This window comes from Talpa europaea (genome assembly GCF_964194135.1).
Source record: "Talpa europaea genome assembly, chromosome: 16".
In the NCBI taxonomy this organism is placed as follows: domain Eukaryota; kingdom Metazoa; phylum Chordata; class Mammalia; order Eulipotyphla; family Talpidae; genus Talpa; species Talpa europaea.
The window spans coordinates 43,294,607-43,313,356 of record NC_140084.1 but is presented as its reverse complement, the minus strand read 5'-3'; the positions used below and the strand labels follow the sequence as shown (position 1 = coordinate 43,313,356).

Here is an 18,750-nt window from a genome sequence, read left to right as displayed (position 1 = left end):
AGAGACAGCGGCAGAGATGGTGCAGGGGACGGGCGGGTGGCGAGAGCCAGCAAGTGTGAGTGAGCGAGCCAGGGAGGAGCAGGAGCCGCTGGAGGCTGGGAGCCATCGGTGGGGTGGCGGCGGTGGCTGGTGGCGAGCTTCTGGGCGTATGGGCTGGCCGCGGAGGGGAGGCACCGGGAGGGAACAGACACAGACAAGTGGGAGAGGGACCAGCGGAGCTGGGATCTGCTGCTGCGAGGGGCTTGAGCTGGGAGGAGGCAGCCGCTGGGAGGGGGAGGGTGGTGGGGCCTGGGGGGGCACCCGCTGACCCCTGTCTGTCTCTCCCTGCCTGCCCTGCCCTGTCTTGTCCCCTGTATCTGTCTGGCCTCTCTGCAGGGCCGGCTCCGCCGCCATGGACTGTAGCTGCGTCTCCGACCTTCTCTTCGCCCCGCCCGCCCTGCCGGCTCTCTGGACCCCTGGTAACTGGCCCGGAAGCCCCGTCCCCAGCCCGCAGGCCTGTCCAGCCAGCATCCCCCTCCTTTCTGCATCTCTGTCTGTGTGTGTCTCACTGTCCTTCCGCCACCTCTCTGCTCTGTCACAGTCCCGTGACTACCACCCTTTAATAAAAAAAAAAACTTGGCTAAAAACTTCCCAGCCACATGTCCCTGCCCCTGCCTGCTGGGACAGGAGGGTTTCTGGGTGGGTGGGTGAGGTATGGAGGCTGGAGAGGGACAAGGAGCTGGGGCCTGAGGCCCTGGGGTCTCAGCCTGCTCCCCCCCAGGACTTGGGGCCAAGGGAAGCAGGGAGACTGTCCTAGGCGTACAGGGCAGGTCGGGGACAGCGGTGGGGCTAGGTGGGGCGCGGGTGGACAAATGCGCAGGCAGGACGGCCCAGCCAGGCGGAGCCCTGGGAGAGAGGACAGCTGGCTCGGAAGTGGACGCTCAGAGCTGGGATGTGGGCATTAAGACTGGCTCGGACGCACATCCAGTCTGAGTTACACACCCGCAGATGGGCAGTGTGTGTGCATGTGCCTGGGGCGTGCCCGTGTCACTCTGCGGCGCCTCTGGAAGAACAGGTGACCTGGGAGTGTGTGTGCCCGCCTGGCATCCGTCCATCTGTCTTTGTCTGAGTGTCTGCTTCTCGGTGCATTTCGGAGGTGGCCCGAGTGTCCCTGGACTGAGCCTGTTGTGATTCCTGGGGAAGTGGCTCACATCTGCATTTTAGGACTGGGGTGCTGTCTGCCAGCTCCCCAGCCGTGTAGCTGTCTCAGGGGGTGAGTCTGTGGAGTGGTGTGTGGCATTCAGAACGGATGTCTGGGTGCATCTGGGGCTCCCCGGTCCCAGGTGGCACGGGCTTTTTGCATCTGTCACTGAGGACAGTGTCACAGCCTGTGTCTGCTGAGGTTGCGGGACCTTTCCAGTGAGTGTCTGTCTCAGTGGGTCCACACGTGAGGATGTGCATCGGGGGCAGGTGTGGTTCCCCACAGGGCTGTGCGTCTGCCCGTGTGTGCCCATTGTCTGTTGTCATGTTAGGGACGTGTGGGTGTGTCTGACAGGTTTGCTGGCCCCGCGAGGATGCATTCTGGGTGTGGGATGGGCCGGGGCTCACGGGTTGATGGAACCTGTCATGTGAGATGAGAAGATGAGAAAGACTCGAAATGGAGGGCCTTAGTGAGGGGATGCTGTCTGGCCTGCCCCAGCTCTCAGGCCGGGGGGCATTCGCACCCGCTTTCATACCAGCAGCCTGGAAGGGATGCTGCTCCTCCTTGCCGCTCACCCTGAAATTCTGTTTAACCAGAAAGGGCGAGGAACTGCCCTGGGGCCACAGTCAGGGGACACTGGTGCCTCCAGCTCAGCTTCAGGCCCTCCCCAGCCTCCCCCATTCTGGCGGGCTCTCAGTTCTTACTGGGGGTGGGGGGTGCAGGAGGTGAAATCTGCCTCCTGTCTTCCTGCCTGGGTCTGGGGTCTCTGCGGAGGGGCCAGGACAGGCTGTGGCATGAGCACGAACAACGCTGAGCCTGGGGTCTTCCAGAGGGGAGGCAAGACCGGGCGGCTCGCCTCCCCTCACCACCAGCTGCTGGGTGTGTTTGCACGGTGGGTGCAAGACACCCACCTGAGCCATGGTTGCTTGGAGAGTGGACCCGTGGGTGCCATGGGTGTGGGTCAGGGAGATTGTTCTGCTGTCACGGTGTCATCTGATGTGCCTGTCACCTGCGTCTCCACTCGGCTCTCACCATCTCCATCACGCTGTGTGTTCTCGGAGCTCTTGGGGTCCTGCGTGTCTCGTCATGGGTGTACAGTTGGTGGGTCCCTGTTCTGAGGGCCCGAGGAGGTGTGTGACTGTCAGGGTGGGGGTGCAGGGTGGCGTCTGGCGTATGTGCATGGGGCTCTGCCCACTGTGCTGTGCCCCAGCAGGGTGAGGCATGCTGGTGTAGCTGGGTCTCCCGGTGCGGCTGGGTGCCCCCAGTGGGTGAGTGGGTGGCTGCAGACACCCTGGCCTTAGACATACGTGAGGTGCATGCAAGGGACACATGGTGTGACAGACATAAATACATGGGCAGGGGCAGGGACACATGGGCACACAGGTCCACTGGGATGTGCGTGTGTGGGGGGTATCAGTGGGGGACTTTGGGAAGATGGAGCAGGGGGCAGGAAACAGGGAGGAGGATCACAGCCAGTATCAGATGCAGGAGAGACCAGATGGGGGGAGGGTAAATGTTGGGGGGTGCCCATCCCTGCAAGCTGCCCCCTCTTAGCTCTTCCCCATAGTTGAGGATGCAAGAGGCCCTGCCACCCTTTACCCCAGGGCCAGAACCTGGGAGAGCTGAGCCAGGAAGGGACTGGGGCTGTAAGTGCCAATCCCCAGTTTCTAGGTACCTGAGTTCTCTCCCACTATTGGGGACTAGACACCAAAAACGCTAAGGAAATGGGAACCAGGAACCCAAAGATGCCTGAGGCTGGGAGGCTGCTCCCGGGAGACTGGGAGTCCAGGCAGGACCCAGAGCCCCCGCCTTGGCGTCCTGACCCAGGCCGCCCCCTGCCTCCGTCCCCAGGGTTTGCCTTCCCGGATTGGGCCTACAAGCCCGAGTCGTCCCCGGGCTCCAGGCAGATCCAGCTGTGGCACTTTATCCTGGAGCTGCTGCAGAAGGAGGAATACCAGGGTGTCATCGCCTGGCAGGGGGACTACGGGGAGTTCGTCATCAAGGACCCTGACGAGGTGGCTCGGCTCTGGGGCATCCGCAAGTGCAAGCCCCACATGAATTATGACAAGCTGAGCCGGGCCCTGCGGTGAGGAGGGACTGGGGCCTGACCCCACCTTGCCCCTTCTCCCCTCACTGTCCCCAGGGCCGCCCCCTGGGGCAGGACCCTGCACCGCAGCTGCTACAATTACTGTGAGGGAAGGGAGGCCAGGTGGAAGGATCGGCAGCCCGGCTTTGAGCCCCCGCCAGCCGGGACCCCAGCCCTCCTCTCACCCCTTCCTTGCCCTGTGACCTTGGTCAAGGGACCTGACCTCGGCTCCCCCAAACTGTTTGCTCTGTGCCCCACACCTGGCACAGAGCCTGATCAGGAGCCCGCCAGGGGCTCCCCAGCATCCCCTCATTTACCCCCCCTCTCTCCACAGCTACTACTACAACAAGCGGATTCTCCACAAGACCAAAGGGAAGAGGTTCACCTACAAGTTCAACTTCAGCAAAGTCGTGCTTGTCAATTACCCATTGTTGGATGTGGCAGCAGCCACCACCGGCTCCCCGCTCTTGCTGACCCCTGGTCCCTTTGGGGGGGCCCCTGGGCCAGATGCTCCTCCCCTCACCCCCGAGGTGAGTCAGGATACTGGGGTCCCAGAACTGGGGAATTTGGGACCTCCCTGCCATGAACCCTTGGAGTGGGGGCAGCCAGTCTGAGCTGCACCCCTCCCTCTCCTCCCTCTCCAGACCCTGCAGACCCTGTTCTCTGCCCCACGCCTGGGAGAGCCGGGGGCCAGGGCGCCTCTGTTCACCCCTGAGACAGACAAACTGCGATTGGACAGCCCTTTCCCATTCCTGGGCTCTGGTAAGGAGCTGGGGTCCAGGGACGCTGGGAGGGGGGCTGCTGCCTGTGTTATTTGAGTGAAGGAGATGAGCATATACAGGGAGGGACGGGGCGCCGGGAGGAGGCTGGGGCACGGTACCATGTGCATGTGTGCGCGGGGGTGTTTAAAAGCCAGAGACACGCGGGGCAAGGCGTGGGGAGGAGGGAAACTGGAGAGGGAGACCGGGAGAAAGGTTTCCCGAGGTGCTAAAGGAATGGAGACAAGTGGGGGAGAAGCAGGGGAGGAGGGTTGGGACAATGGAGGGATGGGTTAGGATATAGAAGCGAGGGGGTCCCCTTTACTGTGCCCTAGAGAGGCAGCCCCAACAGGGAGGAGCAGCCCCCGCTGACCCACCCCTGTCCCCTGCCAGGTGCCACCGGCTATTCCAAGCCCCCTGGCCTGCTGGGTCCGTATGGCCGCGCCTTCCCAGAGTACCCCTGGAACTTTAACCCCTACCTCACTGGCCCCTTCCCCAAGCTGCCCCCTTCTCTGTACCCCCCGCACTTCTACCCCAACCCTCTGGCCAGTTCCCTGGGCCACCTGCCCACGGCAGGGGCGGGGGGAAGTCCCACAGCTGCGCCCCTCCTCACTGCGACTGGGGAGGGCCTGGGCCCTGAGCGCCCTTCAGGCTTGGCCACGGCCCCCCGCCTGGCCCTGCCGGGGGCTGGGGGTCCAGAGGCCGCGCTGGGCGGGAAGGACGACAGCGACTCAGAGCTGGAGATCACCGACGTCAGCGGCTGCAGCTCTGACAGCGAGGGCGACGAGGGCCTCCCCGTGCCCCCCAAGGCCAAGGCTGGCAAAGCGGGGGTCGGCAGCTGAGTTGGTCTAGGGTGCTGGATTCTGCCAAGGCGGGGACCGGGGCAGCCACCTGTGCAACCTCTTCTGTCATCTGGTCTTCCCCCAGTGTCCTGCCCCAGGCCGGGAGTGGCCCTTGGCACCCACCCAGGGCCGGGTACATGGTGGCCCAGTCCCCTTCTTCCCCAATCCCAGAATGGGGGTCTCATCTCCCCTTCCAGAGGAGGGAGGGAACGTGATGGCCTCCAGCCTCCTCCCCAAGCTCCAGTTGGAGGGGGGTCCCCACCTGGCCCCACTCCCAAAGTGCAATACGGCGCCCAGCCTCCCCCACCCCTGTGCTGTAACCTGTGTGTTTGTGTGGCCCCAGTCCTGACACCTGCCCATCCAGGCCCCCTGGGGACAGGGAGCTCAGAGCAATAACCCCGCCCCCAGCCCCCACCCAGGAGGGCCCCCCACCAGCTCCCCATGACCCCTGGTAGCCACCTCCAGAGAGTTTACTACAAAAATAAAAGGAGAATGGAAGTGTGAGAAGTGGGGTGCCCAGCGTGTGGGTGATAGGCAGGTGGGGGGGACTTGGGGGAGGGTGTGGGTGCCTGGGGAGTAACCGCTGAGACACGGGAACGGCTGAATGAACAACTAAGAGAAAGGCGGGAGGCGCAGAGGGAGTCGGTGGGGCGCCCAGGAAGCCACGCCAGCCCGGGGGCTGCCAGGGCCCACCCGCCCCCCACACACAGATCTCTCCTTACATAATATATATTAAAAAATAAACCTCCAAATCCAGAATATAAAAACAGAGCAAAGGCACTTGGGGGGGGGAGGGAGGGGTGGTTTGGTCTCCCCAGACAACACTGAGATGGCCCGCGTAAAGGGGGCCGTGCTTTGGTGCCCCCCCAGAACAAAGCCCTGAGTCCCCCAAGCGGAAGGCAGAAGGGGAGAAGGCAGGGGTGAGGGGCGGCAGTGATTCCAGCTGGCCCGGCGTGGCCTGGTGGCCGGCTCTCCTCTGGTCCTTGGGGTGGAGAGGCGGCGGCAGCTGCGTGGCGGCGCGGCCCTCACGTCCTCTCGCCTCCATTACTCTCCTTGTGGAAGGTCTGAGGGATCTAGAGAGATGGAGAGAAACTGGGATGAGGAAGAGAAAGGAAAGGTAGGGGTGAGAGCCCCCAAGCCAGAGAAGCAGTGACCGAGGTGGACAGACTTGGGAGATCAGGCCTGAGGGAGAGAAACACAGGGGCTATGGAGAGGGGCCCCCTGAGGTGCCCACTCCCACCCTCATCTCCAGGCCATGCTGTCACCCCATTCCCTGGCCTCCCACTCACCTGCCTGGGGCAGAAGCCTCAGGTGCAGCCGGGCTGGGGCATAGTGAACAAACTGAACAACTCCTTGAGGGTGAGTCGCAGTCGACAGAATTCCTCCTCCATGTCCTAGTTGAGGGACATCAATGAGAGGGGTCCCTCCACTGAGTCAGTCCCCCTGCCCCCCATTTCCAGGCCACCACCATTAACGGTTTCATGATCTCCTCCAGGTCCAACAGGTCCTCTTGCATCTCTGTCCGGGTGGAGCTCTGGGGGCCACCCCCTGGGACGCCTTCCCCTTCTCGGGGAGGCCCCACCCCATTGTCTTCCTCTGCCATGAGCCGCTTCAGGGACAGCACTGGCCAGGGGCAAGAGGACAGAGTCAGAGGCTGAGGGGCTGGGGGTGGGGCACCAGGCGAGGCTGAGTTTTGGGTTAGCCAGGCCTGCAAACGGCGTCCGGGAGGGGGAAGGGGGTGTGGAGATGAGGTCATGGTTAGGGTTGGAGCGGGGTGGGTCAGCATGGAGATGAGTCTATGGCTTGAAGGTCCAAGGAGGGATGAGGCTGCAGGAGGAGACTTAGGGCCACCAGGCTGGGAGGGGGGTGTGTGGCTTGATGCACATGTTTTCTGGAGGCACAGGTGCAGGAGTGGTCAGGGTTGGGTTACCTTTCTGATAGGCTTTGGCAGAGAGCTGGCCCTCGGGTCCAGATTTGCAGAAAGGCAGGAGGGCACTGAGGAATTTCTCGGTCCGGGCTAGGTGGGGGTAGGGTAGATGCTCAGATCCTGCCAGGCTTCCTATAGACACCCCGCACCTTCCACCCCCAGAGTCCCTCAGACTCACCGTCAGCCGGAGGTATCTCTCGGCTGCCATTGCCATTCTCAGAACTGCTGAGCAGGTGTTCTCGGGTACTGGGGGGAAGAAGTAATGGGTGACCTCACACCCCTGACCCTGAGGTGTGGCAGGGGCGGGGAGACAGGGACAGAGTCGAGGCTGGGGAGAGGGACAATCCTGGCCCACGGAAGACAGACGCCTGGGCCAGGGGCAGACAGGCCGTGGTGGGGTATACACACACACACACACACACACACACACACACGGACAACATGCAGACAGCACTGGAGCTGGGGCTCTGGGGACACAGAGAAAGCCACCCCTGCCCCACTGGCCTTCCCGCTCCCTCCCTGGCCCCCCTCACCTGCTTGGGCTGGGCCGGGGTTTGGGGCGGGAGGCAGGGGCGGGGACCTTCAGGGATCCAGCAGTCTCCGTGATGAGGGTGCACCAGCTGAGGGCACAGACCAGACCCAGGGCAGTCAGAGCCCCCAGACCCTGTGCGGGGGCTTCCCCCAACCATCCACCTGTGCTGGGTGCTAGGACCCAGCCCTCCTCACTTCTTCCGCTCTGACACGGTCTGCGCCACCAGCTCGTAGATCTGGGCCTCCTGGTCCCAGGTGAAAATGACGTAGAAGGCTTTGTGATCTGTGGGGGGAGAGGCAGGGTTCAGAGCCAGGGTCACCCCATGTATGCCCTCAGGCCTCCCCTGATTCAGTTCTCCCTTAAGCAGTCAGGAAACCAGCCCCCAGGTCTTGTCCTACCTACAAAGCCCAAGTGGTTTGTTAGCAAATCCCTCCTCACTGCCCCCCATCTTCCTTGCCAGTTCCCCACTGATCCCCAAGTGGCAGCCATGGCGTCTTTTAAAAATGCCAGTGAGACCTGGCAGCATCCGCCTCACTCAGTAACATCCCGGCCCCGCCTGCCTGCTCTGGGGCCCTGCCCTCAAGGGTCCTTAGTGGCTCCCTCCCTCCCATGTGCCCCCCTGGCCCACATGGGCCTCACCAGTGGCCACCTCGCGGGTCATGGCGGACGTGAGCCGCAGCACTGGCCGCAGCATGGTCTTGCCGTCGGGAGTGGGTGTCAGCGTCCTGCTGTGCGACTTGAGCAGCAGCCGCTCATCCTGGCGCTGGAGCAGCAGCAGCAGGTCATCCAGCAGCAGCACGTGCACCTCTGCAGGGGTAAGGCGTGCTCAGCACCCCCTGCACGCCCTCCCCGCACCAGCCCCGCTGGACGCTGCCAGGTGCTCACCCACAGCCTTGTCCTTTGTCACCCGCCAAGTCAGCGGGCCCTCGTGGACCAGCTTCTTCTTGGTGATGTCCAGGTTCTGGACAAGGAGAGTGATGGTGGGTGAAGGCGAGGGTGGGGTAGGGTGGGGTGGGGATGGTGGGGTCAGGATGCACTGGGCTGGGAATGATTGGGAATGACAAGGGGTGGAGCTGGGGAGAAACCCGAAGGCAGCAGGGCCGGCAGGGGATGGGGGGCAGAGGGAGCCACCTTGAACTCGCTCAGCATGGGGTCACTGCTCTGCCGCAGGTGGGAAAGGTCCAGGCGCCGCTGATAGTCTTTGAGCCGCTGGGGCAGAGAAAGGGGTGTCAGGACAAGCCTAGGCCGGGCCTCCAGCTGCAGGACAAGCTGAAGGCTGGGCTGACCTGGCGTATGTGCGCCCCACTGCCCTGGCCAGGGGTCACGCCAGGCTCACCAGCAGGTCCTCCATGTCCCGTACGGCTTGGTTAACGTGGTGCAGGATATCCCGGCAGCACTCGGCTGCCCGCTCCACCTTCACCCGCTCCGTAGGCTCTTCTGCCGGCAGCCAGAGAGAGTGGTCCCGGTGAACCCCAACCAGGAAGCCCTGGTCCCACGGCCCAGGTCAGAGTGGGGCGAACAGGGCCGGGGCCTGCCTACCTGTGTTCTGCCCGATGCTCTGCAGGAGCAGCGGGTACTTGGTCAGACGCTGCATCTCAGTGGGGATCATGTCCTTCAGCTGCAGGCGGCGGCACCGCGGGCGACTCTCAGCTTCCTGAAGGGACAGTGGTGCTGAGGCGGCCCATGTTGGGGCTCGCCTCAGGACACCCCTCCTCTGGGGACCGGGGCCCAGTCCCCCCACCTCACCTGCACGAAGTTGCAGAACCGAGGTTCCTTGCGCTGTTTGGCTTTGAGCTGCTCTAAGGCAAAGGATTGGCGGCTGCAGAATCGGGAGGAGATTTTCTGGAACCAGGAGCCCTCGGTACCATCAAACTACAGTGAGATGCAGGCCAGGGAGGGTGTCTCAGGTGGGGCAGGGAAGACAGGGCCTCGGGTGGGCATGGCAGCCTAGACAGGACGACAGAGCTAGGGGCCTGGGGTCTCGAAGGTGGTGGGGGTCTGGGGGCAGGCTTGGGCTGGGGTCCTCACCCGGGCCAGCAGCACGTCTCCGATCTCCTCAATGAGGAAGCCACTCTCCTGCCTCCGCTTCATCAGCTGATCAAGGAATTGGGCTGTGGAGAAAGGTGATGGGGGGGGTGGTGGGGGATGCTACCAGACTGTATGGAGAGCACACGGGGATCTGATCCCCAAGGCCTGTGGACCCATCCCCCCCCCACCTGTTCACTGATGTGTCCCCTCGAATGTGAGCTCTGGGGGTCCGCAGGGCTAGAACAGAGGCTGCCAGGGTTCGGTGCTCAAGGAGAACGTGGCAGGCTCCAGGTCTAGTGGCTGAGGCCTTTCAGACAGGGGTGGTGTGGGGTGGCGGGGGTCTGCGGCTGAGTACTCACAGTGCACTTCAATGAGCTCGTCCAGGCTGGGGAAGATGTTCTGGAGCTCATCTGGCGGGAAGAAGCCCCCCTCCGCCATGGGCTGGTAGAAGAGGTCATGGAGCACCCGCAGCATGCGCACGTGGGCTGCCTCTGTCACCAGTAGCTCTGCGGGTGCCAGGCAGGAAGCAGGGTTGGGAGGAAGCAAAATCTGGGGGTGCAGTCTCAGAGACAGGCTGGGGGTGTGAGGAGGCGGCAGCGGGATGGGGATGGTCATTTGCCCTGGAAGCAGTCCGACGAGCTCTTGAGCTACAACCTTGCAGCTCTGTTCCATGTCTGACTGTCCAGCCTCGTTTCTCGCACAACTGGTCCCCTCCACCCATAGGCTGATATGATAGCTTTGGATCTAGGGGTTCCCCCAGCCGGTACAGGCCTGAGCAGACTAAAGGCGTAATTTTGTGTTACACGTATTTTTTTGGTGAGACAAATCACTATCCTGTCATGTGGCAGGCACTAGCCATGCTCACTTTTTCATTAACTGAAATGAAGTAAAATGCAGAAATTATGTGGCAGGGTGGCAGCTGTGTTGGGCACAGACATGGCACAACGCCATCATTCCAGAAAGTTCTATGGGATGGTAGAACTTTCTGGTAGAACGCTTCTGTTCTGAATGTATAACCTCTGTGACCCAAAAAGTGCTTACCAACTGCCCTAAAACCTGACTGAGAATTCTTTCTAGTCAGAAATCTGTCAGTAACCTCCTACAAAGCTTCCGAAAGAGTTTCCTACCTTTTGCCAAACTCCACGCACACAATTCTAAATTGCAAAAAAGAATCAAGGCGAAAACTAAAATTCCCATCATCAGCCAGACGCAAGCCCTGTAATATATCCTCCCAAACCCTTCCCTGTGGCTAAGATCTCCACAGTAACGGCACATTCGAAGGCGCTTATTCTGTGCCCAGCACCGGGTAAGCTTCCCAGGAGTCTTGTGAGACAGGTATCACTGCCCACATTCCACAAAGAAAGAAACAAGGCTTATGCCACAATTCAGTTTCATAGACTGTTTCTGGCTCTTAATAGCACCACCGAGGACTGCGGGAGACTCTATTGGCTGGACACCCGGTTCTGGCCAGCGGGCTCTCTCGTTCATGTAGCAAGTGGCCGCCTTCAGGTTCTACCCGTCGCAACGCCAGGGTGCACGGGTGGACGGCTCTCTGCGTCTGCCCGTGCTTGGCCACACTGGCTCAGGGGGCCTGGCACTCACCGCTGATGACCTCCTGCCGCTTCACCTGGCTCTTGGGCAGGCTGAGCAGGGTGCCTGGGGGGACGAGGTCCCGCCAGCCAGGGGGTTCTTCTGGTTCCAGCTCTAGTCCTGACCGCCCTGGCTCCCCATCATCTCCAGGCTCAGGGCTGTGGAACAAAGGCTTTGTTAGGGTTCCGGCTCAGGCGGTCCAGGGAGGAGACCCCTCTGTGGCCTCGGCATACTATGCCCCCGGGGTGGCCCAGGCTGCAGACCAACCCCCAGATCTCTAGAAGGAAGTATGCCCCCTCCCTGTGATCACTGCAGGTCCTCCATGAACTCAGCACCCAACACCCACACAACACCCGTGACTGGCAACAGCCCCCATCCTCCCTGACTCTAAGCTCCTTCGCAGACGGGGGAGAAATGACGTACGTGGCTCGTCGGGTGGGGCCAAGCACGGCCGTGGCGGAGCTGGGGTCCATGTCTACGTCGCTCCGGGAGCGGCCCCCACCCCGGCCCTTTGCCCCGAGGCTGCCCCGGGAAGTCCGGCGGCGGTCACTCACCCGCAGGCTCTCTGAGCGCCCCAGACGCCCCGACAGCCTGGACCCCGAGGCCAAGGACAGAGTCAGGCAGAGGTCAGGACAGAGACAGGCAGAGACCAAGACAGGGAGGGACCAGGACAGGGACAGACAGGGAGATACCAGGACAGGAACAGAGATGGGGGGAGACCAGGACAGGGACAGACAGGGACAGAGACAGGGAGAGACCAGGACAGGGACAGACAGGGAGATACCAGGACAGGAACAGAGATGGGGGGAGACCAGGACAGGGACAGACAGGGACAGAGGCAGGGAGAGACCAGGACAGGGACAGAGACGGGGAGATTGGGATAGGGACAGACAGGGAGATACCAGGACAGGGACAGAGACGGGGGGGGGGGGGACCAGGACAGGGACAGACAGGGACAGAGGCAGGGAGAGACCAGGACAGGGACAGAGACGGGGAGATTGGGACAGGGACAGAGACCAGGACAGGGACAGAGAGGGACAGAGACCAGGACAGGGACAGAGAGGGACAGAGACCAGGACAGGGACAGAGACCAAGACAGGGACAGACAGGGACAGAGACCAGGACAGGGACAGACAGGGACAGAGACCAGGACAGGGACAGAGACCAGGACAGGGACAGACAGGGACAGACAGGGACAGAGACCAGGACAGGGACAGAGACAGGGACAGGGACAGCAGAGACCAGGACAGAGATCAACATGCAACAGAAGAGAGAGTCAGAAGGAGCAGTGGATTAGGGGGTGCTGGGGCAGTGGGGGGGGTGGTCACGAGGGGTACTGAAGTTTGGCAGGGGGAGGGGAGGGAAACCCATTCAAGCCATGGGACTGACCCCTCCCTTCCCTGAGGTGGGGGAAGGGGCAGAGCAGGGAGCTGGGGTGGGCAGGGTTTCAATACTTAGCTCTTTAACAGGGAAGGTGATGTCCCCCACCCCGTCCCCCGTGCACCCCTCACAGGGGTAAAGGGGAGGGGTTGGCCAGTGGGGAGAGGGGTAGGGCTGGGAGAAGTGGGGGAGGGGCTGGCCCATCCCCCACCCAGGGCCCAGGCACCCACCTCTTCCACCTTCTGGGGAGAGAGGGGCACAGGGTCAGAGGTGGGCCCAGATGAAACCCACTCACCTCCCCACACCCGCCAAAGGGTCCCCAAAGCAGCGGCACAAGGACAGGCAGGGGGCAAAGCCTGCCCCCCAACTGTGAGGGGGACAGGGCCCCCAGGCAGGCGTAGAGCACAGAGGGTGGGGGCCTGAGGGGAGGGACACCAGGAGCAGGAGCAGGAGCCAGGCTGCGGGTGGGGGCTGGAGGCTAAAAAAGAAGGGAGAGGGGTGAGAAGTGGCCAGAGGAGCTGAGGGGTGAAGAGGAGGAGGAGACTATGAGAGACAGGGAGGGAGGAGGAAAACCAGTGAGGGAGGAAGGAGAAGGAAGCAGGGAAGAAAAAAAAAGGAGGAGATGAAAAAGGAAAAAGGGGAAGAAGGAAATAAGGAAGGAAGAAAAGCGGAAGAGAGGGTGGGGCAGAGAGGAAACGGCTGGAGACAGGCAGGTGCAGATGGCAGCGCCCAGACACCCCGCCCCAGACCCGTGAGCCGGGTGCTGCGCCCCTCCCCTCCCCGGCCCAGCCCTGGGCACCTCTCTGTATCAGCACCCTCCTCAGTGCTCTCCAGGGGCGTGGGCGCCTCCAGGCTCGCTGGGCCCTGGGGGGGCAGGTCCCCCAGCTCCAGGGTGGCATCGGCACCTGTGAGGGCGGTGGAGGGAAAGCAAGCTGGCTGAGGCTCCTCCACAGTCAGGTGGGGTGTGGGGGCCTAGAGCTTAGCAGATGCCAACAGGGGATGGATAGCTGGAAGGCTGTGGGTAGCTGGGGCCTGGGGGAGGCTAGATGCTCCACCCTCAAGGCCTCCACATCCATTCCTGCTCCCCACCCTCAGCCTGAGAAAAGGGCTCCTGAGAAGAGGACATGCCCACTCAGAAAAGAGACGGAGACTCCGAGAGGGGGGTGACAGCTAGGACAGAACTTGGGGGCCGTGGCCTCAGGGTTGGACCAGGCTTGAGATCCAAGGGTCTGTGAGAAATAAAGTTAATGTGCTGTCAGCTTCACTGTCACAGGGCTGATTGGCAATGGGCTCAGAGGATTCTGGGAAATGAAGCTGTGGGGCTGATGGGAATCTCAGTGGGGGGCACGTGGCAGGGCAGCAGGAGAAAGGTGGGAGGCGAGGAAGGGTGGTACATTGAGGAAGGGGATGGTCATTAACACAGATGAGTGGGGAGAGGCAGACGCGGCAAATGGAGGGGTGGTCTCGTAGGGGCAAGGTTGGTATCTGAGAGGGCATTTTGGGGGCGGGCAGCACTTCTGCCCTGGGGACTCAGGTGCTGGGGGAGCCCTGGCCAGGGCAGTCTCACCTGGTTCCCGGTCTGGGCTATCGCTGGAGAAAGGGTGCAAAGAAACTCCAGGGGCATCCTGTCCAGGGACCCCAATATGCCGATCCCGGGAGGGTATCCCCAGACCTCCCTTCCGGTCTGCAAAGCCTGATTTTTCAGCTGGGGAGACAGCAGGGAAGAAAGTGGAAAATGAGCTCAGAGACTAATCTACAGTGGCCTGGGGGATCCAGGACTGCATTCCAACCCCTTCCTCCCCGACACCCAGGAGACATGGAGACATTGTTTTCCCCCAGACCCAGGAGTCCAGGCCCCCAGCTCCCTCCCTCAGACCCAGAAAGTCCCAGTTCCTCCCCTCTCAGGTCACCAGAATGGATGCTCTAGCTTTAGGATCATACCATCAGCCTCGACTTTAGGGTGTCGAAAATCTGGGGCTGAAATGAGAGATAGGACCATAAGGGGGGTGCAGGGTGGAGAAGTTGGGGTGAGACTGGGGCGGGAACCTCACCTGGGGTCTCTCCCCGGTTCCATCGGGCCGGGTCTAGGAAGCTGCTCAGTCCCTTCTTGGTCTTACTTGGCTCATCTGACCGCCGGTTCCCCATCACCTGTGGGAGGTGGGGAGCAGGGCGAGGAGGGCGGACATTTTGAGATGCTGACAGAGTGGAACTGGACCCCTCAGGGCTCAGTGGCTCCTCAAGGAGTCTCTGGGAAGAAAGGGCCAGGTTTGGGTGCTCAGGGAAGCACCTTTTTTCTGAAGAAGTTCCTCCCCGACTTCTTGTCCATGCTTTTGGTCCGCACCCCAAGGTGGCGCATATACAGACTGATGGCACTGAGCACAGCGGAACTGCGGGGTGACGGGGATTTGGTGTGGGCCCCAGCGTGCCCGCAGATGCCCACAAGCCCACAACTGCCCCATGGCCTTCCCCTCTGCGGTCACTTCCCACCCCAGCCCACAGCCACTTCCTGCTGAACGTCTGAGGAAAGGAAAGGGAAGAGGGCTGGAGAGAGGACGGGGCCAGGCCCGCTCTGCGGCCCAGGAGACTGAACACCTCCCCGCCATCCTTGCTTCCGTCACCTCTTTTCCTCATCGGCAGAGATGGTGTGCCTGTGAGGAGAAGAAACGCATTTGTGGCAGATTTGCCAAGCCGGGGTTCCCGCCCACTGGAGGAATGCCCAGTCGCTGTCCCCACTGAAAGCTGGGACAGGGAGAGAGGTGAGGGGGGGAGCAATGGGGAAGGATGGTGACGGGAGGGAGGAGTCTCATCCTCGCAGGAAGGTGGACCGGAGCTGAAAGGATAGGACCCAAGATCTGGAAACTGGGGGGTGGGGGACCCCAGAGCTGGGATGGGAAGAGTAAAACCAGATGAACTAAATGCCAGACTGGGGGGACTCAAAAGTCTGAAGAAGAGCCCAAATGCTAACAAGTGACCCTGAGGCTGCAGAGGGAGACAGAGGAGCGGGAGTGGAGCCCCTCCCCTCCGCCCGGGCTGCCCCACTCACTGCATCTCCTCCAGCTGGGCCAGCAGCCGCTCAGCCACGTGCCGCTCCCGGGCCTCGAAGCTGGCTCGGTCCCGCCCCACCCAGACCTCCAGCTGGGCCAGCTCGTGCTCCGAGGGCGTCATGCCCATGAGCCTCTTGGAGCGGAAGTCCTCCAGCTGCCGGCTGACGGCCTCCTGCTGGCTCTGCGCCACCTCCTGAATGAACTGCCGCTGCATGTCCTCGGAGAGGAGGTCAGGCCTCGAGCGGTCTGTAGGGGCAGGGTGGGGTTGGGGGGTGACAGCTCTCCAGGCCGAGTCCCCATCTACCCTGGGATTCCACCAGCCCCGCTTCCTCGGGTGGCCGTGGCCAGGAAGGGATGAACGAATCTCCAAGGGCGTATGTCTTCCTCCCCGGGAGTCCTGGCCCCCACTGGAGAACTCTCCCGCATCCCAAAGCCTCCACCTCCTTTCCTTACCAAGTTCAAAGGCAACCGTGGAAGGGACTGGCACCCGAAGAACCTGCTCGGGAGAGAGAATGGGGTGAAGGCAGGACTTGGACAGGGAGAACGGCAGCCCAGGCTTCTGGGGGGGCATGGTGGCCTGAGAGGAAAGCCAGACTACCCTTCACACTGCCCTCAGCAGGGTGCAGGCTGGAAAGCACAGGGTAGCTCTCTAGGACCAAGGGGTGCCTAGAAGGTATCTCTTACCGCGGTCTTCTCCAGAAAGCTGTGGTAGAAGTCAAGGAAGGCCTTCTTGGCTTCCTTAGGGGCCAGTGAGCTCAGCATATCCGCGTGCAGGCAGCAGAGCTGGGGAGACACGGAGCATGACCTATTTGCCCTTCCACCCCACCTGAACCACAATTGCCCTTAGAAATCCATGGGGTATAAATTCCACCTCCTCCGGGAGGGGCACCCTGATCTCTACCAACCCCACAACACGCCCTTGTCTCCCTCCCAGCCTCACCCATAGTCTCCCCAGGGCCACTAATCTTCTATCCAGTGACGTGGTTCTGTTTCTTCACCAGCAGCAGCAGCAGCAGCAGCTAGGTGCACACCAGTCATTTAACTGTTCAATCATAGAGCTAAGGTTGTCCCACTTTACAGATGAGAAAACTGAACTCAAGGTCACAGAGGTAGCAAGTGCAAATTGGGACTGAAATCCAGGAACCCAGAGCACCACACACTGTTGCCCAGAAATATTGAGTGCAACTTGAGGGCTAGTGTTTGGGGGTGGGTGGGGAGTGGGGTTCTGATTCATGTGTCACAATACAGGGTCCAGTGCCAGTGGGGGCTGGGCAAATTAAATCAACCGGGTACAAGTGGGCTCAGTCACCTGTTCATCAAGCCTTTCCTGAGGTCTCAATGCAGTGGAGACTCCAACCTGTCCTAACTTCCTGGGGGGTCTTATTAGGTAAGAGACATGGTTACAGTGTGCTAAGGACTCCCCCCATTATGTGTGGGGTGCTGTCTCTCCACTGTTAACAGTTTAAACAAAACTATGACCACATCCCCACCCCCCATAAAGCAAAACTCCATGGCAAGCCGGTAGGAAGCAGTCCAGGGGACCACAACCATCTCTCAGCTGCTCCCCCAGCAAATGAAGTGAGGGAGCAGTATGAGGACAAACCTCAAAATGCCTGAGGCCATCTGGGTGACCCCAGCCCAGCCTTGACCCTCACCAGGCCTCAGTTTCCACATCTGTAAAAGGACACAGCAGTCAGCACAAAAGCTGGCTGAATTCTAGTTCTAGAAAACCCCAGGCTCATGAGGGGAGCCCCCTTCTCCAGAGAGCAGAGCCTCCATGCAGGGGGCTGAAAGGGAGGGGTACATCTTCTGGAGAGAAGGCAATCTCCTGATATCCTGAAGTTTCTGAAAAGTGGGGACAACCCATGTGCCCTTTCTGGTGCCCCTTCCTGGTACTTCTGTCAGTCTCCGAGCTTTCTGGGGGAGGGAGGCTGTACTCTGCGCTTCCAGGATAATGCAGTGCCCTGGCCTGTGCTGGCCCGTGTCTGGTCTTCCTGGGCCAGGAACCTGTCGACAGAGCCCCCGCCAGCCAGCACTGCAGTTTCTCCTTTCTGAATCACCTGTCTGTAGATTCTGGAGGGGTTTCTGGAAGGCCTGGCTCTCAGCACCTCCCAGATACTTTCTGCCTGATACAGGTTTCAGGATCATCAGTTTATTCTTTCTCTGCTTTGTGGGCTGCTGCTGGGTTTTCCTGTTTCTGGCTCAGAGTCTGCTGAGGCCCTGGAAGGCTAAGGGCATTCTCCTACCTCAACCCTGAGTGACTGCTGGTAGCACCTGCTAAGAAGGCTGTGGTGGGGAGGTTGATTTAAAGTCTGTGGTAAGGGGTGCTGTCGCTGATGGGTGGCACTGTCACTGATGGATGTCATGCAATAGGCGTGGGCGGGGACTGGGCAGGATTCTGCCAGGCTGCTGAATTCTCTGCAGCCCTCTGTGGGACCTGGCCTGTGCACTCTGCCTGCGCTAGCCTCTGAGGTTTAACTGCTGGGTGGCGGTTCTTTGGTTCATCTACAGTGCTGTTTCTAGACCTTCAACTGCACGGTCTGAATTGCTCCTCAGACACTCCGGGCTCAGCACTGTCTAATTCACTGAAAGTCCAGGACTGCCGGGCCAGGCCCCGCCCACCCAGCGACCCCGCCCACCAGTATAGGCCCCCACCCATCCACGAAGCCCCGCCCAGCCCTCACCAGGGGTCCGGGCTCAAACTGCAGGGCGACATGTTGCAGGAGGCTCATGAGGTGGGCTGGGCGCCGCTTCACCTGCTCCAGGCTCTGGAACTGGCTGTTTTGCTCCTCTGCGTTCTGGGGGGTAGGGGTAGCATGGGAGTGGGGAGCAGAGAAGGGGCATGGGCTTGACCCTCTCCTTCCTTGGTGACTATGTGGTGGGGCTCAGGGAAGGGGTGTGTGAGGGGAGGGTTGGTGGGGAATGGTTGAGATTTAATGTCACAGTGGAGGGTGATGAGGCCAGAAATGAGATGGAACGGAGAGCTGTGCTGTAACTAGGGGGTGAAGGGTGTTCCAGGATGGGGTGTGGGGATGAGGTAGATACCAGGAAGATAAGAGAGGAGGGCAGTGGAGGCAGGGACAGAATCTGAGGATGGAGAAGGGGACACTGAGGATGGGACTTAAGGGTCCAGGCCCCAGGAGTCTGGGACAGGAATTCTTCCACCCTGCCATCTCCTCACCGTCTCCAGCTCATTCTCAAAATCCTCATCCTCAGCCCCAATGATGCTGACGGGCACCAGGCCAGGCCGGGGAGGCCCAGGGGCCTATGGAAAGAGAGGGTTGGCTTAGGCCCACAGTGCTCCCCACCTCGCAGCCCCCCAGTGCCCTCACCCCTTGGCTTTCTCCACTCACCACCCCTCGGGCGACGTCTTCTGCCTCCAT

The 18,750-nt window shown here is 61.3% G+C and overlaps 2 protein-coding genes across 2 annotated transcripts; one reads left to right on the top strand and one right to left on the bottom strand.

Annotated features, from left to right (window-relative positions):
• Window positions 1-391: 391 nt before the first annotated feature.
• ERFL (ETS repressor factor like) lies at window positions 392-4,866 on the top strand (the record flags this gene model as incomplete). The annotated part of the gene is made up of 5 exons (XM_084258003.1): window positions 392-458; window positions 3,032-3,266; window positions 3,601-3,796; window positions 3,911-4,028; window positions 4,418-4,866. The coding sequence occupies 5 exons, from the start codon at window positions 392-394 to the stop codon at window positions 4,864-4,866; spliced, it is 1,065 nt and encodes a 354-aa protein (XP_084114129.1).
• Window positions 4,867-6,274: 1,408 nt separating this feature from the next.
• On the bottom strand, window positions 6,275-18,750 carry ARHGEF1 (Rho guanine nucleotide exchange factor 1; the record flags this gene model as incomplete). The annotated part of the gene is made up of 28 exons (XM_084256931.1): window positions 6,275-6,489; window positions 6,797-6,883; window positions 6,972-7,039; window positions 7,327-7,413; window positions 7,520-7,607; window positions 7,965-8,132; window positions 8,211-8,286; window positions 8,457-8,534; window positions 8,662-8,762; window positions 8,865-8,979; window positions 9,072-9,197; window positions 9,354-9,436; window positions 9,713-9,859; window positions 10,956-11,101; window positions 11,367-11,534; window positions 12,554-12,565; window positions 13,123-13,228; window positions 13,891-14,028; window positions 14,265-14,300; window positions 14,375-14,471; window positions 14,611-14,710; window positions 14,942-14,971; window positions 15,367-15,613; window positions 15,821-15,863; window positions 16,052-16,150; window positions 18,052-18,165; window positions 18,549-18,632; window positions 18,721-18,750. The coding sequence occupies 28 exons, from the start codon at window positions 18,748-18,750 to the stop codon at window positions 6,275-6,277; spliced, it is 2,889 nt and encodes a 962-aa protein (XP_084113057.1).